Below are 26,599 nucleotides of genomic sequence, written 5' to 3' on the forward strand. Positions count from 1 at the left end.
TGAACACAGGGAAGGGAAGCAAAAAGAGTATAAAAAAAGGGAGGGGGACAAAACATAAGAGACTCTTAAATATGGAGAACAAACAGAGGGTTACTGGAGGGGTTGTGGGAGGGGGGATGGGCTAAATGGGTAAGGGGCATTAAGGAATCTACCCTTGAAACCACTGTTGCACTGTATGCTAACTTGGATGTAAATTTTTAAAATTAAATTAAATTAGAAAAAAAAAGATCAAATGCTCCACTGTCTGAGCCAGCCAGGTGCCCCTCCTTAGTGTAAATATTTTTCTGTCTGGAAAACATGTAATAACCCAGACATCCAAGGCTTCGCCAAAATGTATGACTGTGACCCTGTGACATCTATGCCTAGCCTGTTTCTTAGGTCTTCTTGTTCTCGTAGGACCTCATCTCCCTCTCAAAAATTCTCCCCATTTGTTTCAAGCAACCTCCACAATGGTTATATTTCACATATGCTCATAAATAATTATGTCTGTGCCCTTCCACTCTTGTGTAACCCTGTGACTACAAACCACAAGAGAGGTAACTTCCCCTGTCAAAGAGCTTTTTTTGAGGATGCTTCTCTGCTGGGCACTGCTGCCCTCGACCTGCTATATGCCAAGGCTGTGTTTCCTGGTGGGGGTTGGGGAAAGGGAGCATAGTCTCTCTGATTCTGTATGCATTTGGTCACCTAGACAAAAGTTGGCTCTGTGGAGTTCAGAGCCTCCTGCAGTCTTTCATAAACATACTTCCTTTGGCCTTTTGCCCTACTACTGCTCTCAGAGGAACTTGAACTCATCCATCAGTACAGACACATACTGATGAGAAATGGGAAACAAGAAAAATGGCATAGCATTCCCATCACTTTCCCCGATTTTCTCTTGTCTTTATTCCACAGCTGCATCTATGCCTTTCTATCTCCTCTCAACAGCAATTAAAACAAAACAAAACAAAAAAAAAACCCAAACCAAAACAAACAAAAAGGAAACAAAGGCAGAAAAAAACCCCAAGCCCTGCCCCGCAAAAGGTACATACACTCTGAAGACAGATACTTGGATGCTTACTTATACTTAAGACAACCCAGTTCTTAGCTGTCCAGGAAGGTACCCTGGTACAATTTTTAAAAACACTTTTAATTATTAAATCCTATTAAAGTCTGCACAAAATGTCAATCAGTTGTTATTTGGGTATGCTAAGTGTTCCAGATGTGTACTAGTTTTATATCTAGGACAATATCGCAACACATTATTTCTGCAATCCTATAGGCTGAGTCCCAGGAAAAGAGGTAAGCTCTTTCTGTTGGAGACCAGTTTATTTTTGCTTTCAATTTTCAAACGAATAAGAAAAATACATTTGAAATTCATGCCGAGGGCCTAGGGTTAAAAGTTATAGTCTGCCTTTTTTGGTCTGGAAGAACGATGAGACAGCATGAACTCTGAAGTCTGAAATGCCTGAATTCCAACCTCACTTACATATTCTTGGTCATGATGCTTTATGGATTTCAGTTTACCCCTTTGAAAATTGGAGATACTTCCCAGTATCCATGTCAGGGTTAAATGAAATAATGTAAAGTGCCTGGTACCTAGAGGTTCAACAGTTGTTACTTCCTCCTACACAGTGCCTTTTCTTCCAGAGTTGTCTCAGACTTCAGTGAATCATAGCTATATGGGATTTCAGAGCTGGGAAGAAATAGATCTCAATTTTCATTGCCATGACGACAGAATCAGAGCAGTGAAAAATTTCCTCCCTAAACAGGAGCAACTGTTAACAAAGTAGCACCTTTTTAATTGGTGGCAACTACGTGATTTTGTTCCTTCTCTTTCCCCCTCTGCTTCAACTAGTTTGCCTAATCCTATTTGTTTACTCTGAGTGGACCAAAAGGAGAAGTTAGCGATTGATATTCTACTTACTGTGAAAATATTAACAATGATATCTAGTGCTTTCATATCACCTGCCTTCTAATTGCTGCCTGCAGAATATCATGGAAGGTACCTGGGATTTTATTATAATCTAAAATTAGATCTTTTTGTAATCAACAGCTGTATTTGTCAGATGCCTGTAAGCTATACTTATGTATTATTCATAAAATCTCAAAAAGTTACAGTGGCCATTCAGTCTTTCTTTCACTCTCCGAATAGAATCATTTCCAAAAGGAATTTTTCCCCTTTTTGTTTTGACATGCCTAAAGTTGACTCAATTAATTCCCGTGGTAATATATTTCACTCCTTCATAGTTTGTGTGGTCTTAATAACCAACCCTACCTAGTAAAACTTAAACCTCTCCTCTCTCTTACCAAAGATATGGAAAATAGCTAATCATTGTTATTAATATAGTTTTGTTTGCTCTAAGAAAGATCCCGAGTTATGATCCTTTCTTTATGACAGTTAACTTTTTGTCACGTGATAGAGTACAAAGTTACTCTAAAACAATGTGTTCCATTAAAACATACTTTTAGGGGCGCCTGGGTGGCTCAGTCGGTTGGGCGTCCGACTTCGGCTCAGGTCACGATCTCACGGTCCCTGGGTTCGTGCCCCGCGTCGGGCTCTGGGCTGATGGCTCGGAGCCTGGAGCCTGCTTCTGGTTCTGTGTCTCCCTCTCTCTCTCTCTCTGCCCCTCCCCCGTTCATGCTCTGTCTCTCTCTCTCTGTCTCAAAAATAAATAAACGTTAAAAAAAAATTTAATAATATTGAGCATCTTTAAAAAAACAAAACAAAACAAAACATACTTTTAGGGGCACCTGGATGGCTCTGTTGGTTAAGCATCTGACCTCGGCTCAGGTCATGATCTCACAGTTCATGAGTTCGAGCCCCACGTCTGGCTCTGTGCTGACAGCTAAGAGCCTGGAGCCTGCTTCGGATTCTGTGTTTCCCTTGCTCTCTGCCCCTACCCTGTTCACGCTCTGTCTCTCTGTGTCTCTCAAAAATGCATAAACATTAAAAATAAATAAATAAAAAACATACTTAAAAAGTTGTTTTGAAAAGCTGATTCCTTAAAAGCAGTGTGGCAGGGGCACCTGGGTGGATCAGTCAGTTAAACATTGACTATAGATTTCAGTTTAGGTCATGATCCCAGGGTCGTGAGATGGAGCCCCATGTCAGACTCTGCCCCGAGCATGGAAACTCCTTGGGATTCTCTCTCTCTCCCTCTGCCTCTCTCCTCACTCACGCTCTCTCTCTCTCTCAAAAAAAAAAAAAAAAAAAGGCAGTGTGTCAGAGATCTGTAACAAAGGTCAGGCTTCAAAGACCAGTAAAGAAGTCCTTTAATGAAAAATGTTTTTTATTGAGTTATAATTGACATATAATATATTAATTTCAGGGGTATAACATAGTAACTTGACATTTCTATATATTGCAAAATGATTACCACAACAAGGTTAAATATTGTTTGTCACCATACAATGTTAATACAATATTATTGACTATATCCCCCATGCTGTACATTATATTCCCATGACATATTTATTTTATAACTGGACATTTGTTTTTCTTGATCCCCTTCACCCTTTCCCACCTGCAGCCCCCTAAGTCTTTCTCTCTGTCAACCACCAATCTATTCTCTGTATGAGTCTGGGGGTTTTTTGTTGTTTTACTTGTTTTGTTTTTAAAATTCCACATATAAATAAAATCATAAAATATTTGTCTTTCTCTACCTGACTTATTTCACTTAGAATAATACCCTCAAGGTCTATCCATATTGTTGCAAGTGGCAAGATTTCATTCCTTTTAATGGCTGAATAATATTCCATTATATATAAATTATATATTATCCATACACATACATACACACCCACACACACCCCACACACATCTTCCTTACCTATTCATCCATTGATGAACACTTAGGTTGTTTCCATATCTTGGCTATTGTAAATAATGCTGCTATGAAAAGATCTTTTCAGGATAGTGTTTTTGTTTTCTTTGGATAAATAACCAGTAGTGGAATTCTGTGATCATATGGTAGTTCTATTTTTAATTTTGTTGAAGAACTTCCATACTATTTTCTATAGTAGCTGCACCAATTTACATTCCCATCAACAATACACAAGGTTCACTTTTTTCCATATCCTCACTAATATTTGTTATTTCTTGTCTTTTTGATAAATAATAGCCACTTTAACAGCTAAAGATGTTATTTCATTGTGGTTTTTGTTTGCTTTTCCCTGAAGATTAGTGATGTTGAGCATCATTTTATATGCCTGTTGGCCATCTATATGTCTTCTTTGGAAAAATGTCTGTTAAGATCTTCTGCCCATTTTTTAATTGAATTGTTTATTTTTTGTCATTGAGTTGTATAAGTTCTTTATGTACTTTGGATATTAAGCTTTCATCAGATATATAATTTGTAAATATCTTCTCTCATTCAGTACATTGACTTTTTGCTTTGTTTATGGTTTCTTTCACTTTTCAGAGCTTTTTAGTTTGGTATATTTGTTTGTTTATTTTTACTTTTGTTTTCCTTCCCTTTGGAGTCAGATCCAAAGGAATATCTCTAAGACTGATGTCAAAGAGCTTACTGCTTATGTTTTCTTCTAAGAGTTTTATGGCTTCAAGCCTTACATTTAAGGCTTTAATCCACTTTTTAAAATATTTATTTATATTTTGGAGAGCACAAGCAGGGAAGAGGCAGAGAGAGAGGGACAGAGGATCTGAAGTGGTCTCTGCACGGACAGGCTGACAGCAGCGAGCCTGATGTGGGGCTTGAACTCATGAACCATGAGATCATGACCTGAGCCAAAGTTGGACGCTCAACTGACTGAGCCACCCAGCCTTTGAGTTAATTTTTGTATATGGTATGAGATAGTGTCCAATTTTATTCTTTTACATGTAGCTGTCCAGTTTTCCTAGCACCATTTATCAAAGAGACTGTCCTTTCCCCATTGTGTGTTCTTGCCTCTTTTGTCAAAAATTAATTGACCACATATGGGTTTATTTCTCTCCTTTCAGTTCCATTAATCTATGTGTCTGTTTTTGTTCCAATACCATACTGTTTTGATTACTAATGTTTTGTGGTACAGTTTGAAATGAAGGAGTGTGGTACTTCTGGCTTTGTTCTTTCTCAAGATTGTCTTGGATATTCTGTATTTTTTGTGGTTCCATATAAATTTTAAAATTATTTGTCCTAGTTCTTTGAAAATGCCACTGGAATTTTGATACGGATTGCCCTGGATCTTTAGATTATTTGGGATAGTATGGATATTTTAAAAATAATAATTCTTCCAATACATGAGCATGGAATATCTTTCCATTGATATGTGTCACCTTCTATTTCTTTCATTAATTTCTTATAGTTTTCAGAGTACAGGTCTTTCACCTCCCTGGTTAAATTTATTTCTAGATATTTTATTCTTTTTGATTGCAATTGTGAATGGGATTGTTTTTATTTGAAAATTAATTTCTTAATTTGAAATTTTCTTATTTGAGAAAAGAGCTAAATGACATAGAAACACGTTGTCAGTAAAATTATTTCTGTCTCATTGATAAAGGATTAGCACACATATGGAAGTCATGCTTCTTGCATGCAGATACGAAATGGAAGAATTCTCTGAGCTTTTGATAAGGTTTTTGGGACAGAAAATAATTTTTCTCATGTGCAATTATAGAGAAGAATGAATTAGATAAGAAAGAAGCTAAAAGTGCTAAGAATGGAACTTTAAGCAGAGATTGTTAGCTGCTCACCCAATATCCATTCTCTCATTTTTCTTTAGTAAGGGAAGCCCAGTTTTCTTGGGGGCAATATTGTATTCAGGTTAACAAATATTACATTTCCATGCCTCCCTTATAAGTAGAAGTGGACAAGTAATACAGTTCAGTTCAATGATGTACAAAGGTAGTTTAAGGTTAGAACTTCTGGGAATATTTCTTAAATGTGAGTAACCCATGGTTAGTATGCCTTTGCTGCTCTATGGACTGTTTCTTTTTTTTCCCCCCACTGAAACATGAAATGCATAATGGATGTGGGTCTATTTATAGGTACCTCAACTCAGACCTCATTCTTATAATAGTTCCTTTGATGAAGTCATTGTTGCTTTAGATTGGCTGCTTGTTAGAATTGCCTGAGGATATTCTAAAAACTAAGTGTTGGCGCTTCTACTCACAGGTATGATGTAGTAGATAGTGGCAGGCCAGGGTTTCTGTTGCAAGAGTCTAGTGCAAAAGTCATATAAATTACAAATATATTTCTAAAGGTATCAGAGAGCTGTAAAAGCAAGTTTATGATACTAAGTTTCCAGAGAGGGAAGAACTATTCTCCTTGTAGGTGGATGATCAATAGCCACTTCTCTTCCTGAGGTCATTTGCCAGCTCTGGTGTGGCCTAGGCAGAAGACTCTGCTAATAGAGAAATGTATAAAGCTTTTAGTGGTCAGGCAGGGCAGGAGTGAAAAAAAGGAAACCTGAAGCACATTAAATGCACATCTGGTTTTTCTCACAGGACATTAGCCAAATTTTGGTTCTGCACAGGTAGCTGAGGAGCTAAGCTGAAAGCTTCTGAAAGGCAGAGTGAAATCTTCTGTAGTCTCATGAAACTTAGGCAACAAAGACTTGCAAAAGGTGGGGATATGCCTCAAATGCACAGCTGGTTTCCCTTCAAGACATTTGCTAGATTTTACAATGTAGGGTCAGGAGACTGAAGAGCTCGGCTGAGAACTTTGGAAAAGTAGAGCTGGATCTTCCACAGTTTGTCTGAAGAGTTGGAAACTCATCAGGTACTCAATAAACAGTTCAGGAAAGGGTGAGGAAAAGAGGAGAACCAGAGACAGACCTGAGTTTTATTAAAACTGAAACTAGTCCCAACCCAGTCAGTACTTGGTTGGATTGAGGTAATCACTCTCTCCTCCTATATACTAGTAAAGGACAGAAAAACCCTTTTTGGTGAAGAATAACATTATTTGGAGCATTTGTGTTTCTTTAAATACACAGAACTTGGCATACCATAAAAAAAAACTGCTAGGCATATAATGAAGCAAGACAAATAGGGCCTATAATTAAGATTAAAAGAAGACAGTTGAGTAGGGCCACATTGAAGTTTGCAGACAAAGAATTGTAATAACTGTGATTAATATGTTTAAGAAAATAAAGGAAAACATGGCCAAAGTGATGAAATGATGGAAAATCTCACTAGATATTTGTTATATATAAAAATTAAAATGGACATATATAAGTAAAAAAAATACAGTATCTGAAATTAATAACTCAATAAATAGATTTTGTGATATTAGACACAGCTGAACACAGGCTTAGTAAACTGGAAGACAATTCAAGAGAAAATATCCAAGTTGAAGCACAGAGAGACACAAGAATGGAGAGAACAAAACAGTGTAAAAAATGTGTATTGTAATTTAGCTCTCTGAAAACAGAAAGTCTTGATTTGTAATGGTATAACTTACTACCATGATATAAATGCTGTCACCATGGCTGATTTCAAGCAACAATATATATGTATATATATATGTGATATATTATCACAATAGTCATATCACAAAATACCTGAATATTTAAAAATTGACTTTGCAAGCTGGTAAAAGCTAGTTGTACTGCACTCTTCATATGAATCACACTCAGAAGCTCTAAAATATGTTAGGAACACAGAAAAAGAATAGAATGGGATAGAAGCAACCTTTGAAAAGATTATAGCTGAGAATATCCAAAGCTTTTAAGGTAAATCAAGCCGTGGATTAAGGAACTCAGCCCAGGGGCACCTGGGTGGCACAGTCGGTTAAGCGTCCGACTTCAGCCAGGTCACGATCTCCCGGTCCGTGAGTTCGAGCCCCGCGTCAGGCTCTGGGCTGATGGCTCGGAGCCTGGAGCCTGTTTCCGATTCTGCGTCTCCCTCTCTCTCTGCCCCTCCCCCGTTCATGCTCTGTCTCTCTCTGTCCCAAAAATAAATAAAAAACGTTGAAAAAAAAAAAAAAAGAACTCAGCCCACTACAAGCATGATAAATACAAAGAATACTACACAAAGAATACTGCACCTCACTGTAAGACTGTTGCAAACGAAGGTGTAATAGGCTGGATAGTGATGCCCAAAGTGATCTATCCATGTCATAACTCTCAAAACCTCTGAGTGTTGTCTTGTTTGGAAAAAGGGTTTTACAGATGTAATTAAATTAGGATTTTGAAATGAGCACATTATCCTGGATTATTTAATTCTGGTGGACCCTAACTATTATCTTGTTATTTTTTCACCATTGTAACAAAAAGGTAAATACCAATTACTTGCATCAGTCATTAAAAAGATGGTATTACTATGCTGGTGCCTGGGTGGCTCAGATGGTTAAATGTCCGACTTCGGCTCAGGTCATGATCTCATGGTTCTTGAGTTCAAGCCCCACATTGGGCTCTCTGCTGCCAGTACAGAGCCTGCTTCAGATCCTCTGTCCTCCTCTCTCTCTCCCCCTCCCCTTCTTGGGCGTGTGTGCTCTTTTGTCTCTCAAAAATAAATAAACATTAAAAAAATTTTTTAAGATGATATTACTATGGATTTTATAGACATCAAATATACATTAAGAGACTATTATGAATTTGGAGCCAATAAATTTGGATAAAATGGATAGATTTTTGAAAAATAACAACTAACCAAAGCTGCCAGAGAATATATGGAAAACCTGAATAGTGTGACATTAATTAAAAAGATTGCCCATGAAGAAACAACTTTACATAGTGAAAACCCAGGTTTGATGGATACACAAGTAAATTCTCACAAACATTTATGTAAGAAACAAAACAAGTATTTCACAAATTCTGTTTTAAAATAGAGACAGAGGAGTACCTTCCTACTTTATATGAGGCCAGTATAAACTTTATTCTAAAACTAAAAGGATATTGCAAGAAAATTATCAGTCTTTCTCATGAATGTAGATGCAAAAATTCTTAAAAAGCACTTTAAAAAATCCAGCTGTATGTAAAAAGGATAAAAGCAAATGGCCAGTGGAATTTATTTCACAGACACAATTAATTGTCGCTTAGTAACCACAACTCAGTTAAGGTAACTCACACATTATTAAGAAAAAAAAAAGAAAGGTCATGCTCATTGCAACAAATATAAAGAAAGCATTTCAGAAATTTTAAGAGATTAATGATTTTTAAAAATCTTGGCAAACATGGAATAAAATAGAATTTCTTAACTTGATAAATATATTTATTAAAAAACCTATATGAGGCATCATATTAAATGATGAAATATTCACAATTCTTCCTCTGATACTGGATGTGAGACAAGGAGGCCTACTACCAACACTTCCATTCAACATTTTCTGGAGGTCTTAGGCAGTGCGATAGGGTAAGAGAAAAGAAGCAAATAAGGATTAAAAAGGAAGAAATAAACTTATTATTTTTAGATGATGTAATTAGGTATATAGACCATTCAAAAAAATTTAGAATCAATAAGTGAATTTTGTAAGATTGTTGGAAATAAGATACACAACAGTTAAATTTTTTTCTATGTGCCAGGAAGAGACAAATAGAAAATGAAATTTGAAAAATGATACCATTTACAAAAGCATCAAAGGATTGAAGTCAACCAAATTTAGGAATAAATTTAAGTGGGAATAAATTTAACCAAAAATGTGCATACTAAATATGATCGTGAGAAATGAAAGAACCCTAACTGAATTGCTTGATCTGGCATATTCTTGGATTTGAAGAATGAATATTATGTAAAGATACCAATTTTCCTAAATTAATCTATAGTTTCAACATAATCCCAATCAAAATCCCAGGAGATTTTATTGGGGAAATTTAGGTCCTGGTTCTAAAATTCACTTGGAAGTGCAAAGGACCAAAAATAGCCAAGGAAGTCTTAAGAAACACAAAGCTGGAGGATTTATACTGCCAGATACCAAGACTACTATATATCTATAGTAAATTAGGTAGTGTAGTATTGGATAAATTTCTGCATTTTCCACTAAACTGGAGGTTTCATAAGAGCAAAGACCTCTACTTAATGTATCACCAGTGCCTTAACAGGGCCTGGGATATGTAAATACAGTAAAACCACATTATACTACCCCTCAAAAGTAATTAGAATTAACATATAATAAAACTGGCAATTAATTCTTGTCCTATGTTTAGTTCTTTTGCATATTGGGAGTGTGGGGATGGGGTGGAGGCTAAAGGGCTTACTGTCTAAGGGAGGATATGGTGGGGTGATGTTAGAAGGTTAAATGGCAGGCAGATATGTCCCAGGAAGCATAGGGAATGTATATTATGTATATTGTGGTTGAGTATTCTTATGTCTAGCTAATGAAACAAGTGCCAACTCACTATTACTGGGATCACTGATGCTGCTGTGAAGTACCGGTAACACAGGACTCAACTCATAAACAGTTCCATCAAAAGCCAAGCTGTAGTATGAAGTGCCACCAGGTGGCGCTAAACCACAGCTAAGACAGGAATAGATCTGGATCCAGCGATAGGACCTCTGGAATTCCTGACCAGCTAGCCACTTTATTAGCCCAGTCATTTTACTAACCTTGTAATAATTCAAGCATGCATTTTACATGATCTAATTGCTTCATTGCCACTTAACACATCATATGGTCATTTTTCTGTACTTGTTGAATTGATGAAGGACTGCATGAGACCTCATTAAAGGTGAAAGGACAGGGTAGGTAGGGTAGGCTGTGAGGCAAAGGTGTCTGTTGAAGTAGCAAAGCAGTGAAGTCTCTCATTTCAAAGATCTATTCAGAGGGCTTTTCAGTTTGTTCTGAGAATTAAATGAATTCAAATATTTGCTTATGACTGCAAAATACAATGCAATGAAAAGTTTTTGGTGGTATATCAAGTCCACAAAATGGATATTTTATTACCATGAAGGTAGGCTTTCAAATATAAAACCAATATTATAATAATAATGGTAATAATAACAGCAGCTAACATTACTGGCCAGGCCGATTATCTGTGAAAGGTTGTAATGGGCATTTTCATTTATGCAGTAAAACCTTGAATTATGGGTAACTTGTTCTGTGAGTGTTCTGCAAGATGAGCAAACATTTCTAACAAATTCTAACTTGATAAATGAATGATGTATTACAATATGAGTAGTATGTGATGCCAAATGTCACATGACCACAACTGAGCCAATGGTTCTTGAAACTTGCTTTGATATATGAGTACTTTGGATTACAAGCATGTTTCTGGAATGAATTACGCTCTCAAACCAAGGTTTTACTGTATTCCCTCATTGAATTCTTATAACAACTTGTGAGGTAAGAATTATATCCCATTTTTATAAAGTTTATAGTTGAGGTCTAAACAGGTTAAGTGACTTTACAAAAGCCATTTAAAAATATATATAGCATTGAGCAAATCTTTTATCATTGAGAACTTCAAATACAAAAGCTGTGTTTTGTATTTGCCTTATTTGTTACTAGATTTCATGAAAAATACCTTGTAGAGACCTTCCAAAATCTCTAGGACAAGAAGAAATGTACTATTCCATAGTTTTGATGTGTAATTTGGAAAGAGCAGGCTATTAAAAAGCTATAATAGAATCTTGGTAAGAACCATATAGACAGGCATTTAAAACCTATGTAAGGGTAGGTCTCTTAGCCTAGGTTTCCCTGCAAGCTTATCCTGAGACAAAAGTTTATGTAGAGTTAGTTTATTTAGGAAGTAATTTCAGGGAGCAGGGTTAATTGGTGAAGGATTGAAAAAGAGAGGGAGGAAAAGCTGATCAAGGATGTATTCATTTGTTGGTTACTGTTGGTTACTATTGGTCATGCCAGGGCTTTCTGAGGAGCTTGAGGAACTAAGAACTGCCCCTCCTCCACTCCCCTGGAGAATGCAAGGCAGTAGGTTGATCCATTGGCTCCCATCCCACACTGGTTAAGACTGGCCCCATCAGTGTTGACATCCCTGAGCTTCTAGGTTACACATGTTGGTCCCACCAGATTCCTGCCCGTGTCCCAGGCAGCATTGTCCTGAGCAGGGAGAGATACTTGCTGTAGGCCACAATGAAGCAAGTTACTGTCAGGTTATACCTGTGAGAAGTTGATCTGAACCTGCAGCAGAAGCCGGAACAAGAGGTGGGGCTGAGAAGATCTGAAATACACAAGAAGGGTCTCATACTCTTCCTTTAGGAATATAGGTATTAGTGTGTGGATTTTGGTAATAATGATTAGATATATATGGATTTTCTAAAATAATTTCAAAGCTGTGAACTGACTTATTGGAATTAAATATCTTTTAGGCCATCTAATATTTTCTTCATTGTGTTACCATAGAAACACAGCATGGTTCACTGTTTTTAATTTGTGTTCCAATTTTTATGAGTTACTACTGATTTTATTATTAATAGCACATAAAATCAAGGTATTATTTAATCTTTTAAGCTCACTAACTATAACATTTTATATTAATTTTTAAGGGGTGGTGGTATGCATTGAATTGCATAAGTGTCTTTTAAGAAAGAGTGTTCATTAACAACAGATTCAGAAGGCAGGCTAAAATCTGAACAAACAATTCTTTAGTATTAAAAAGTAGCAGAAATAGTACCAATTCCAAATTGCCAGTCAGGTTGCTATTCAAATAGAGGTATTAGGATATAGTGGAAAGAATACTGCCCTTACAGTTAGAAAGGTTGGGTTTTACTCTTTGGGTTTTATTACTTAAGAATTCTATGTTTTTGATGAAGCAGTTTAAAGTTTCTCTAAATCTTGGTTTTATTCATCTGGAAAAATGAGGGGAAAACCACCTATCTCACAGAATTGTTGTCAGGATTTAAATGAGACTATGTTTGTTAAAGCATATAGCATGGTGCCTGGCACATAGCAAGTATGCAGAAATATGGACTGAATTTAAACCGGAAATGTACACGCAACACTGACTCTGATCCACATGCTGATCATATATGTTACCAGACTGGAGGCCATCTTTTGACCATTTCTAGTTCTCTTCATGGCTTGTTTCTTCCTATTTTTTGACCACTAGCTGAGATGTTACTGCTTTAGGAAGATAATTTCTGGCTCTAATCAAGTAGGACCTTTCTCACCTCTTTGGAAGTATAAGTTCATGAATATCTCTAACCTCCCTCTAGAGAGACAAGACCTTCAGAACATTTTAACTCTAAAGACAGTGTTCTTGGTGGCAGGCAACAGAAATTGATGATGGTTAATTAAAGCAGGAAAGGTCCAGGAGCAGAAAGCTCCTAGAAAAAACGGGAAGTCTAAAGGGTCAGAAAACAAGCAGAAACCAAAGAAGGCTAGGTTGCTGAAATTACACTATAGGAATAGTCCAGTGACAACCATTGATGATGGCACAGGTACTGGATGCCACACCTGGCATCATTGTCACAAATGTCTTTGTTCAGTGGACAGTGGAGTGAGTTCTTTATCCCTTCCTTATTCGTATCCCTTATCCCTTTCTTATCCCCGAATTTTTGTGACACCTGCTCACGATTTATAGTCCAGAGATGAACTTCGCCTGTTGGCTCAACCTTGTATTATGTGAGCACACTATAGATGCTAGGAGGTCATTTTTGGAGTCTGCATTGGAAGGTAGACTTTGGTTCCCACTGAGAACAAAACTGGGGAATTCTCTGAACATTGGAAGAGAGTCTTAATGCTTAGCAGTCAAAAAATACTTAGCAATCAAAACAATTCCCCACAGTCTACTCCTTTGAATGCCCAACATCTACCAATACTTTCCCCCCTTGTATTTATATTAAAAAATACATAATGCATGTACCTTCTCACAACTGTTAAATCGATTGCTCAATTCCACTTTAGGAGACAATTGCAAACTCTTGTTATTATTTATGGTTCCATACTTAAGTCCAGTGGTGATATCCGTTCTTCTTTTTGGGTTGTTCTTCTGTCTTGATATTCCTCTGTCTGTGGACTGACTATAAAATTATCTGCTGCTATCACACCCTAAATAAAACAAGAAGAGGAAAGAAACAGAAAGTTAGTTAATAGTGTAAATATGTAAATGACAGAGCAAGGAACAAGATAGAGACAGAGGCTACAGACATTATTTCTGAAACAAATTATTAGGCCATACCTATTTCAACTCTGCATCTTTAAGAGATAGCATTCTTTTAGCACATTCTTAGAAAGTACTTGAGTTTCAGTGCAGAACTTGAGTCCAGAATTTGGAGATTTAAGTATGTTATTTTCTTTATTTAAGCAATGTGGTAACGTTACAAGTATTCAGCTACCCCACAGTTCATCACGCTGGTTTTACTGTTCTCTGAGAGTGGCACCCAGGTTTCTCAAAGCTTTGCCTCCAGTGTGCACTTAATGAAATGATCGTATGATTTTTTTCTTAATCTTTTAACATAGCAAATAACATTAATTTTCACATGTTAAACTGATCTTACATTCCCAAAATAAATTCAATTGGTGTGATGAATTACTCTTTTTATATATCACTGAACTTGATTTGCTAATATTCATTTGCATGATATAAATCTCTACATGATGAAAATTAACCTATCTTCCTTTCTTGCATTATCTTTGTCCATATTTGGTAATCAATATAATGCTAGCTCCACAAAATGAGTTGAAGAGGATTTCCTTTTCTTTCTGTATTGTTGAATAGTTTGTAAAAGATTGGAGTTTTTTGTTCCCTGAACATTTGGTGAAACTTGCTGATAAAATTGTCTGGATCTATAGTTTTATTTATAGGAAGATTTTACACTATTGATTTAATTACCTTAATTATATGGGATTACTCATATTTTCTGTTTATTTTTGAGCAAGTATTGGTAAGTCATATTTCTCTAGGAATTTGTCCCTTTCTTGTAAGTTTTCAAATTTATTAGCATAAAATCGTTCATTATTCTCCCACTCTTTTTAATCTCCATAGCATCTTTGGTGATGTCTCCTTCTTAAATTATGCTATTATTTGATAATTAAAATATGATATTATTTCTCTCTCATTTTAAATTTTGTTTAGCCTCACCAGTGTTATTAATTTATTAAACTTTCAAGGTACCAACTCTTGGCTGTGTTGATCTCCATATTATATGTTTTGTTTAATATTTCATTAATTTTGCCTCTTTATTAGCTTCTTCCTTCTACTCTCCTTGGACCTATTTTATTTTCTTTGTCAGACTTCATAAACTTTATCATACTTCATTTGTGTTTAAGCTTTCATCTTTTCTAACATACACATTTGAAGCCTTAAAGTTTTCCTCCAAGTATGCTAGTTGCTTTGCACAGGTTATAACAGAAAATGTTTTCATTACTGTTTTTTTCTAAATACTTTTTTAGTTTTTTTATGATATCCTCTTTGATTTTGAATTATTTAAAAGTGACTTTCTTAATATTTAAGTGTATGAGTATATATGTATTCATACTGTTATTGATATTTAGCTTAGTAACATTATGGTCAGAGAATGTGTTCTGATTGATTCCAGTCCTGTGAAGTTTCTTGAGACTTGTTTCATTCACTGATTCATTTTTTTTAAATGTTTATTCAGTGTCTACTATGTGCCAAGCAGTGTTGAAGACACTGAGAATTCAACAATGAATAAAACGGATCAAAATCCCTATTCTTGTTGGTCTTATTGGGTGTGTCTGAAAATAAATGATTATTATATAAAATATAGAGTATGTTAGTGATGTAATGCTAAGAAAAAAATACAATAGGGAGAGGGATTTTAAAATATCTTTTCAAGTTTTATATTTTAGATAAGATGGTCAGCAAAGGCCTCACTTCAGGTGACATGTGAGAAAGACCCACAGGAAGTGAAAGGATAACTATGCAAGATCTAGGGAAAGAACAATTTAGTAGGTCCCGAGGCAAATGAGGCAAATGTGTTTCTACTTAAGGAAAATTGAGGAAGTCATTGTAGTGAGAGCTGAGTGAATGAGAAGAAACTAGAAGAAGCAATTAGAGAGATAAGGAGGGACTAGATTAAGTTGGGACTTCTTAAGCAGAATAGTGCCCTCTCCACTCCCCATTTCAAGATATCCACTTACTCCCTGGAACCTAAGAATATGTTCCCTCACTTGGAAAAAGGGAATTAAGATTGTAAATGGAATTAAGGCTGCCCTTCAACTGACTTGGAGATTAGGAGATTATCTTGGATTAACAAGCGGTCCCACTGTTACCACAAGGATCCTTAAATGTGGAAGCAGGAGACAGAGCCAGAGAGACAGCAATGTGGAAAGGACTTGGCCTGATGTTGGTGGCTTTGAAAATGGAGGAAGGGGGCCATAAACCAAGGAAAGTAGGTGACCTCTGGAAGCTGTAGAAGGAAAGGAAAAGGATTCTCCAGAAAGGAGCACAGCCCTGCAGCCATCTTTTTATTTATTTATTTATTTATTTTTAATTTTTTTTTTTTCAACGTTTTTTATTTATTTTTGGGACAGAGAGAGACAGAGCATGAACGGGGGAGGTGCAGAGAGAGGGAGACACAGAATCAGAAACAGGCTCCAGGCTCCGAGCCATCAGCCCAGAGCCCGACGCGGGGCTCAAACTCGCGGACCGCGAGATCGTGACCTGGCTGAAGTCGGACGCTTAACCAACTGCGCCACCCAGGCGCCCCTGCAGCCATCTTGATTTTAGCCCAATGAGACCCATTTTGGACTTCTGACCTCAGAACTATAATAAATTTGTGTTGTTTTATACTACTAAATTTACAGTAATCTGTTACAGCAGCAATAGAAATCTGATACAAACCTTATAATTTATAATAAAGACTTCTACTTTCACTGTGAGTGAGTCAGAAAGTCACTGGGCAGAGCAGTAATCTGATCTGATTTAATAGGAACACTCTGTATGCTGTGTTGAGAATAGACTGTTGAGGAATTCCTTCCTTCATCTATCTAGCTTTCAGCCTGACTCCCATATTTTACTGAGATCTCATCAATTCATTTAAGATAAAAAAAAAATAATTTCTCATTTCTTTTCTAAGTCAAGGTCTCTAGTCTGTTTTGTTGCCAGAAATAGAAGTCTGAACTGCACTTTACATTAAACTATGGAAAACTCAGAATTTGAACCAACTGAAATAAGTGATTGTCAATACTACAATATATAAATCAAGTGAGAGGTTGAAGGAGATTAGTTTAGATTACTGAATACTGGTAAAGAGACTTTGAAGAATATTTGAAAATTATTTTCCTTACACTATAAGAAAGAGAATACAAAAAAATGTGAGGTGACATAAAATGTTTCTTACGCTATTGCCCTTTTCAAATCCTAAAAAATGTATTGGCGCCATTTTCAATTTGCTGTTAGAATGAATTCAGTAGCATTTTGTCACAATGGGCCCCGCTTCAGAGAGTAACTTTGCCTGAAAATAAATGTGTTCATAACAGAAGGATTTCAAGGAAAAGAGCCAACTTTTCCCCAAATGGATGAAGATGTGAAACTTTGCTTCAGCAATATTCACAGTGGTAATAGGGATTAGGCTACGGTGAGGGGGATTGAAATGCTGTTTACCTTTGTGTGACTCCTATCTAGCACAGCTATCCTAGAGAAGTGGGCAGAAACTAATTTAAGAAACGTATCAGAAAGACTAAGCTGTCAATATATCTAGGTTGTAAATTGATCCAAAATTTGTGATGGAGATTTTGAAATAATAAATCTTTCAAATATTAAATGGTTTATTTGTATTTAACATAGAATAAACACTTACTGGCTTGTTAATTATTCTAACAATTCCATTATTATCTTTTCCACTCTTTATTATTATCTCAGAGCCTTAATTGTCTTTTCACAAAAGGGGAAGGGGGAAGAATTCCTTTCAAATTTTACTTCTAAAAGGACCAAGGTCTACTCTAGATTATACATGGTCCTAGGCAACCTCGTTTAAATAGTTACAGGATGAATTACTGGCTCAAACAAGGATCAAAAGGTATTTTTGAATGATATTCTTGGGATGCCCAAGTGGCTCAGTCAGTTAAGCATCAACTCTTGATTTCGGCTCAGGTCATGATCTCCTGGTTCATGGGATTGAGTCCTAAGTCGGGGTCCAGGCTGACAGCACGGGAGCCTGTTTGGGATTGTCTCTCCCCCTCTCTCTCTGCCCACCTCCCCCAATAAAGAAATAAACTTTACTTTAAAAAAATGAATGATATTCTTATAAAACATTCCATAGACATTCTCGAAAACTTAAATGCAATTAATCTTTAATTATATACATAAATGGAGAGGGATAGGTGCTATTAATAATTTAAAAGTAGCTAATTAAAAATAGTTTATACTTGGCTTTGGAAAGCCTTATAATTCCCTCCATCGTTTTTCTTTCTTAATTGTTTTTCTCTTAAGCTAATATTAAAACTAATTTTCCATTCTTGAATGCAGAGTAACATTGTAGAAAGATCACCCAGCATTTTCATGGGTGGAGGATAGAAGCTGGTCTAGGATTACAATTTGAATTGGGATAATTCATATTTAGATATTTAGACGTTGACTATATTCTCATGTCATCAATGTTTTGAGCCCAAGATTATTATTACATTATGTAGCAGAAATTTTATGGGCTATTCCTATGGGAGTGGGTGGAAGTGGTAGGGGTGGGGTCTGATGTATGTTGGGGCAGCAACTACAGTGTTCCCACAGACAGCTTTAAGACACTAACCTATGGTTTATATGAAATTCTTCGATGTTGGTCTATAAAGATCTAAAAGAAAAACACTGGTGTGGTAGGAAACAACCATAGGATGCATGTCAGAAGACCTTGGTTGCAGTTCTGCCTTGGTATTTGCAATCCCCAAAGCGTCCCTTGATCTTTTTGAGACTCAGTGTCTTACGATGTGGAGAGGGGGCAATAATACCTGCCTTACATACCCCTGGGGTTGCTGTGAAGATCCAAGCAGATAACATATGCGAAAGCATTTTGAAGTTTATAAAGTATTATACAGATGTAAGATGTTGTCTGTTGCTTTAGCACTCAGAATACTTAAGAGATTTAAAGAAATCCTACTGTGGTCATAAAGCAGATTAGGATGAAAGTGTTGGTGAAACTCATCACTACTAGTAACAAACTTACTCAAAATACATGCCAGTGGTGTTAACTCTGTGAATTGAAAAGCACCTTTCCCCCCCCCCCCCCCCCCCCCCCGTTTCCTGTGAGTGTCCTTTTTGAAGCCTCTGTGAACAGCCCTTAGAGTTTCTAGTACTGCCGATCCGCTTCCTTTGAGTCCACCATCTACCATCTGCACCCGAGCTTCTGGGCAGACAGATTGCTGTCTGAAATCGGATCATTCTCACTCCCCCTTCAGAAGCCACACTTCTTTTTCTATTAAAAGGGCTGCTCCACCTAACTGTAAGCACTCTGTTCTCTTAATAACTCACCAGCTCCTGTTGGGTGAGGTAGGAGGACACTATGGTGACATAGAGGCAGGAGAGCGAGCTCTCTTTCTCTGATTCATAACCTTGTGGATATATCCCATGTACAATTGTAAGTTTTTTAAAGGGTGGGGGTCATATCTTATACTTTCTATTTGACCTTTAACCCAGTGTCTTACACAAGGTAGGTATTTTGTAAATGCTTGCTGAATTGATGTGCTAAGAAATGTATCAGGTAATTTGCTTTATCAGGGCTTTTCATCTAGATTATTAGGTTATTTATTTAATTAAAAAACGAATATTCTATCTCTATATTTAAATCTGGGATTATAGTAAAGTGAAGACCTGTTCTGAGTAGCACCTGCCATTTGACAGCTTCCTTGTTTTTCTCTTTATGTTACTCTTATACCCTGTTTGGCATGGGGTTTGAATGTGGAAATGTGTGCAGGACAAGATAAGGAATTGGATTGAATGTAGAAAAAAAATCTAGCTCTTGCTGTGGAGTTTAAAAGAATGAGAATGATCCCAGTGATGAAATCATAGTTGAAATCTAAAATTTCTGTTGTTAGTATCAAATAATCTGTACTGTCATATTATCATTTTCTTGCCATTAGAGATCTGGTAAGGGATTCTAACAAATTGGAGGTAGTGAGCAAAGTTTAAGCATCTTCAATTCATAATCAGAGTATATCTTTTCAGGGTATTGGTATTAAAGGTGATTGGCATTTCTTACTTTCCTTAAAAACTATAGCATCGGGGCACCTGGGTGGCGCAGTCGGTTAAGCGTCCGACTTCAGCCAGGTCACGATCTCGCGGACCGTGAGTTCGAGCCCCGCGTCAGGCTCTGGGCTGATGGCTCGGAGCCTGGAGCCTGTTTCCGATTCTGTGTCTCCCTCTCTCTCTGCCCCTCCCCCGTTCATGCTCTGTCTCTCTCTGTCCCAAAAATAAATTAAAAACATTGAAAAAAAAATTAAAAAAAAAACTATAGCATCAAAATTTTCAAAAAAGAAAAAAGTGCATCCATAATTCCACCATCTTGATACTGTTATTTTTACACGTATCTTCCAATCTTTGTCCAAATGTATAGATGTTTTACATATTTGCCTTTCTCCTGTGCATACTATTTTCATTCTGAGTTGCCATGTGAGGATTATATCTGCCAGATGGGGGCTCAAAATTTCCTAATGGCCCCAAGAATCCTAATCTATGTTGCTGTAGAAATTGAAGGAATAGCCTGACATTCCCCAGGCAGGTATGTCCAAAGAATTTAGAAGTTTCCCATTAAGAGGCTGAAGCAGAAAGTGACTATGGAGCTGTTAAGACACCAGTGATACAATGGATAAGAAATGAAGATTAGTTTTTATAAGGAGAGAGGTAGGTAGATATTTAAGTAAAATAATTTCAGATGCCAAGAATGTCTCTCTTCCCACCCAACCAAAACAAACAGGAAACAAAAAATAACCCAAAGTAACAACCACCATAATACAATCACCCTCTCACTAGTGAACAAATAGTTAAAGAAAACATTTAAAACTACAACTTAAAATTTGTTTGTTTATTTGAGAGAGCGCGTGCGCAAGTGGGGGAGGGGCCGAGAGAGATTGGGAGACACAGATTCCCAAGCAGGCTCCAGGCTCTGAAATGTCAGCACAGACCCCTGTTCCGGGCTCCAAATCACAAACCGCCAGACGGTGACCTGAGCCAAAGTCAGACACTTAAACGACTCAGCCAGCCAGGGGCCCCTAAAACGGCAAATTTTAAATATTAGAAGTTGAGATAAGTTTTGCTGAAAGGGCAAGAGAAGAATAGAATCGGGGAGCGAGGAGCATGAAGCCCTTATGCTCTTTTAAGGAATAAAGGGTAGTCAGGAAAAAAGAAAAAAAAAAAAAGCTATGGAATAGAATTAACCTCATCAATTCTTAATTTTGCTGGAATTAGGTAGGTTCTTTCAGATTATGTAGGCTACAGAAGAGAGGAATGGACAGAAATCATCTGAAAAGTACAACAGAAAAGAATCTAGCTGGATGAAGGTTGTGGAAAGTCCTTCCTAGAGGACTCTGGGGATCAAGACTGACACCCACTGTTTGGAGAGTGATTCAGGGCCGGGGTGGGCCTTGACAGAAAGCCAGGAGGGCGTTCTCGGGTGGGTCCCAAGCGGCGCTCGCCCCGGCGTGCGGGGGAGGGGGTGGCACCGCGCACAGGTGGCTCAGGCAGCGCCAGCTGCGCGCCGCGCTTGCTCCGCGGGTGGGCCGCCAGGCGTCGCGCTGGAGCCGCGGTTGCCTGGGAGACCGAGCGGGGCGAGTGGGCGGCGCGGAGCCAAGCCGGAGCCGGGCTGCTGCCCTACTAGCCCGGCGAGAGTTGGGGGGGAGTGGCTCCCCCGGCGGCGCGGCAGTGCCGGCGGGTCCTGGGGCAGCGCGAGATATCCGCGGCGCTGCGGGGCTAGGCCGGCGAGCCCGGGACGCGCCTGGTCGCAGCTCAGCGTCCGCGGAGCGGAAGGGCAGAGCTGCACTTGCCTGGTCTGAGCGTCTCACGGTCCCGGCCCCGCCGGGCGGACCCGGCTGCCCCAAGAGCGCGACGAGGAGTCGGGCGGGCGGCGGGCGCGCTCCCCGCGGCCCCGGGATGACTTCTCCGGGCTCCCCTCTGGCGCCTCTCCTGCTTCTTTCTCTGCACGGTGAGTAGCCCGAGCTCTCCGCTCCCGGCGGGGCCAGCCTGGGCCGGCGGGCCCGGGGGAACCTGTGCCAGGTCCTGGGAGCCCAACTTTCCCAGGGGCCGTATTCGTTGCTATCGGCCGGGGCTCACGCGCCCACTCTCACGGCTGCTATCCCGCGGGTGCCCCCAGTCCTCACCGCGCGCGCGGCTCAGGTGTCCCAGATCCAAGAGGTGACTGCACCCGCTGCTCGTTTCCCTCTGATCGCGGACTTGCCTCTGACCCCGCCGTGCTCTTTTTAGGTAATCACTCCCTCACTTACTGGGTCCAGTGAGAAACAGTATTTCCGTTACCCGGCGGCTCCAGGAAAAATAGAAATGCCTTTAAAGTAATTGAGAAAACTTTAAACTGCAGCTTTACCATAACCTTTAACAAGCATACGCAGGTTTGGCTGAAAATGTGATCTTTGCTTTAAAAATAACTCTACAGCGTGCTACACTGTGTTCGAAAACAATAATTTTTTTGTACTCCAGCTTCTCCCCCAAAGCATTTAAATTGGCTTACCGAAATACATAAAAGGTAACAATATTAGAACAGAAAGACTAAACGTGTATTTAATTTTCTTATTGTTTTTTTAAAGCTATTTACATTAAAATTTTCTACTCTAATCTTTCTTAACATTTTATTTTCGATGAGTAGCCATCATATTTAAACTCTGATTTTCATCTTTGCCCTTTTCTTTTGTGAGTGCACTGCCTTGGAAGCGTTTTCTGTCCCATTTAATTGAAGAGATGTATTGAGATTTATTCTGAAGGGTTTCATTTAAAGAGCAGGTTCAGTGATTTATGGAATATTGTGGTTAACCTTGTTTGTTTCTGGAGATATCAGTATGTTTCCCATAGTTTTGTGGCCTTATTTGAACTGATAATGTATGCATGGATCTTGAAGGGATTTCATTTTAGTCGATTTAAATTGTTCAAATTTATTTAGTAGGGGAGAAAGGAATACAAAATTTTGAATACTTTTTTCATAGATGCCAGTGAAGAAAATCGTCAAAATTACAGATAACTTTCTTGGAGTTCAGTATATACATTTTTGGTGATGATGTGTAGACAATAATTAAGTGATGTGAGTATATGCTTCCAAATTAATTTTGTCTGGTTACCAGTTTGAAGGGGCCAACATTTTTCTGTCCTGCTTTTCAAGTGTGTAATAATTAGCGTAAATGAGCTTTTTATACAGTGTCTTGGATGTAACTGAAAATATTATAAATATTACTATAAGAGCAGATGAAATTTTGGTAAAAATAATCTGTTCTTAACCTTCATCTACTACAATAAATTATGCTCCCTTTTTGTAAATCGCATTTGTGTGTAGTTTGTTTTTGAGTTATTAGGCAGTACTTTTAAAGAGTTGATGTAATTTGCAGAAGTAGCCTTACAAGGTCATCTGATTGGTTTCCTTTCCTTCAGAACTATTCCCAAGCTATCCTAGAATGTTTAAAGATTTCCAAGGACAGTTCAGCCTTCATGAGAATCTATTATGTACAGGCACTTTTCACCCTCAGAAATGAACAGTTGTGTTCATTTGTTCAACAAATATTTGCGGAGCTACAACTCTGAGTTTGGGTGTCTGATGGGGAGAGATGGTGGAAGACAGAGTACAAGAGTTTGTCTGCAGCCCTTAACGAGTTTGCAGTTTTGCAACAGGCTGTAAGCATGCACAAATGGTTAATGATACAAGGAAAATATGAGTGCAGTTTATCAGTGGCGCTATCAAGGAAGACTTCATAGAAAAGTTTGCTTTTGATTTGAGTAGGATTTGAATTGGCTGAGATGAGAGCAGTCGGGTCTCCTTTCCTAGGGCAAAGGAACAGCCTGGATCAAAGGATATGAAGTGGAAAGTTCAGGAGCATATTCTTGAAAGGCCAAGTGTCTAGCTGCTAGAGCAAGAGATGTGTGTAAAAGGAGAAAGGGCTAAAAAGATAGTAAAAGGATAGTAGAGAGCCTTGAATGCCGAATTTGGTTTTATTCAGTAGGCCATGGAAAGGCCACTGTCATTCAGTTTCTTGAAGATGGGGAGGGGAAGAGGGTGAACAGCTATTGTGTGCTTACTTGCACCTAGCATAACAGTCTCCAGGAGAATACCATATCCTGACCTGACTGCCATTAAGTTCTTGAAGTCAAAGGCAGAGTTGTTTTGAATGAATTAGGGCCCATCCTTGGGACTTAGAATGAACAAAGTTGCTTCTGGATGCTAAATAGATAACCATTCTAGCATTGGCTACTACAAAGACATGATGCACTAAAGGTAGAAATACAGAGTCTCTTAAATTTTTGAAAGAAATGTCAAGAAATGTCAAGAAATTTCTGTTTTTATTTCTGTTTGAATTTCTAAGCATGTGTGCACGCACATGTGCGTGCACACACACACACAGACACACACACACACACACACACCCTTCTCTTTAGGGCTGAGAACTGAATCACCTGGCTGTCTTTTCCCAGCAGTGTTATGATCTGGGCTCAGTCCCCACTTGTGTTTTTTTCCCTTTTGTAAATTGTGGTAAAATATATATAACAAAAAATGTATTATTTCAACCAGTTTTAAGTGTACAGTCCTGTGACATTAAATACATTCACAGTGTTAAAAAAAAAAGAATTTCTGTGAGTATTCAGAGGGAATCTGAATAGAAAAGTTGACTTCTGTATAGTTCTACCAATAGGTTAGATTTATCTGAAGTTTTTTTTTTAATACTTGGGATTACTTGCAATAGCAGATAACTTTCCAGAATCTGAGAAAATCTATAAAAATAAAGGATCATGTAAAATGAAATGAAAATGAAAAGAATTATGCTAAATATTAGCATTCTGAAAATTTTATTGTGAACTTCAATTTGTTAGCTGTAACTTTAATTGGGCAGCTGCTTTGGAAAGATTCACTTAAAAATTTTTTTTAATGTTTATTTTTGAGAGAGAGACTGAGTGCGAGCGGAAGAGGGACAGAGAGAAAGGGAGACAAAGAATCCAAAGCAGGCTCCAGGCTCTGAGCTGTCAGCACAGAGCCCGATGTGGGGCTTGAGCTCATGAACCACAAGATCATGACCTGAGATCATGCTTAACTGACTGAGCCATCCAGGCACACCAGAAGGATTCACTTTTTTGTAAAAAATCTGTAGTTTGGCCTACATGAAAGGTGACAGCCACTGGATGAAAATTTTAGAGAAATTAAGCTTAATACACTGTATATTCCATATGGACTACTCAGGAAGCAATTTAAACATAGAATCACGAAGTGCTTCTAAAATGTTCTGCTTAGAACTGTTGTCAGACTCAAGGTAATGATGCAGCGGGGGGAAAGACTTTTCCCCCCAGTAACAGTATGTGACACATTTTCAAATGTGTTTTCACACTTTGATGGTGGAAGCATTTATAATGAAAAGTCTCGTTTGGATCTTCATAGTTAAGCCATGTGATTTAGTGCCAAACAAGGTGATGTGCGGGCACACAAGATTCTTCAGTTGCAGTGGGTTATACAGAACGAGGGACTGGAAATGCTAGCCGAGGTGGGGAAATTGTGGCACTCCGCCTGAAATTCTCATCTGTGTTAGTTTGTTTAGAATAGGGATCCTAAATTTATAGTTATCCACACTAAAGATGTTTTAGGCAATTGGAGGTAGGATGGCTGGGTTTCTGGAGTCGAGTCACTGCAAGTCCCCCCTCCTTTGTTTGATAAGGGCTGTCTGGCACTCATATATCTCACCCTTGGATTTTGAGGGCAGCTCTCGTACCATCTGGAGGCTCTGAAATCCCCCTTTGATCATAATTGAGAATAACTGGTTTCAGAGGGGGTGTCAGTTCTTGGGTGGTATTCAAAACGCCATATGATTTGAGCTGAATTTGGTCTTAAAAGTGGAAAGTTAATTAGTTACTCATTAGTTAAGCTGATCTTACTAAACTGTGAAAGGACTTTTTTCCTTTCTACTAAAGTTTGAGTAGTTGATTTCCTCTGTACCTGGTTTCCTACCACATAAGAAAGAATAGTTTACATTTGTGATGATTAAAAAAAAACATGAAGTCATGGGGTGCCTGGCTGGCTCAGTCAGTTCAGTGCCTCACTCTTGATATCCGCTCAGGTCATGATCTCATGGTTTGTGAGTTTAAGCCCATGTTGGGCTCTGTGCTGAGAGTGTGGAGCCAGCTTGGGATTCTCTCTTTCTGGCTCTCTCTGCCCCTCCCCTACTTGTGTATGTTCATGCGCGCTCTCTCAAAATAAATAAACATAAAAAAACCCCATGAAATCAGTCAAAGAAATAAAATCTGTTTATTAATTTCACAAGTGATAGACTCAGCCATTGATCTGCTACCATTATCGGATACTCCGTAGTTCCTATATTGTGTGCCTCTGCCTCACTTATGTATGCTTGGAAGATCATATTTTAACATGTCACTAAAATTATTATGTTTGTAGAATAGGATTAAATAAATACAAGTTTCCAATGTGGAAAAAAAGTGTTCAATAAAAAATATTCAGGGGCGCCTGGGTGGCTCAGTCGGTTGAGCGTCCGACTTCGGCTCGGGTCACGATCTCGCGGTCCGTGAGTTCAAGCCCCGCTTCGGGCTCTGTGCTGACTGCTCAGAGCCTGGAGCCTGCTTCCGATTCTGTGTCTCGTTCTCTCTCTGCCCCTCCCCTGTTCATGCTCTGTCTCTCTTTGTCTCAAAA

At 38.2% G+C, this 26,599-nt stretch overlaps 1 protein-coding gene across 3 annotated transcripts in view; it reads left to right on the forward strand.

The window, feature by feature from the left end:
* IGSF11 (immunoglobulin superfamily member 11) overlaps positions 1-26,599 on the forward strand; it is a 190,491-nt gene that overhangs the window by 33,401 nt on the left and 130,491 nt on the right. Inside the window, exon 1 of one of the 3 annotated variants that reach the window (XM_058731334.1) lies at positions 21,616-21,901. The exons of the other annotated variants lie outside the window; for them this stretch is intronic. Coding sequence (XP_058587317.1) covers positions 21,850-21,901 — 52 coding nt within the window. The 5' untranslated portion in view covers positions 21,616-21,849. Of the gene's footprint in view, positions 1-21,615; positions 21,902-26,599 lie in introns of those variants that run through there. 3 annotated transcript variants of the gene reach the window in all.

This window comes from Neofelis nebulosa, chromosome 5 (assembly GCF_028018385.1).
Source record: "Neofelis nebulosa isolate mNeoNeb1 chromosome 5, mNeoNeb1.pri, whole genome shotgun sequence".
Lineage (NCBI taxonomy): Eukaryota > Metazoa > Chordata > Mammalia > Carnivora > Felidae > Neofelis > Neofelis nebulosa.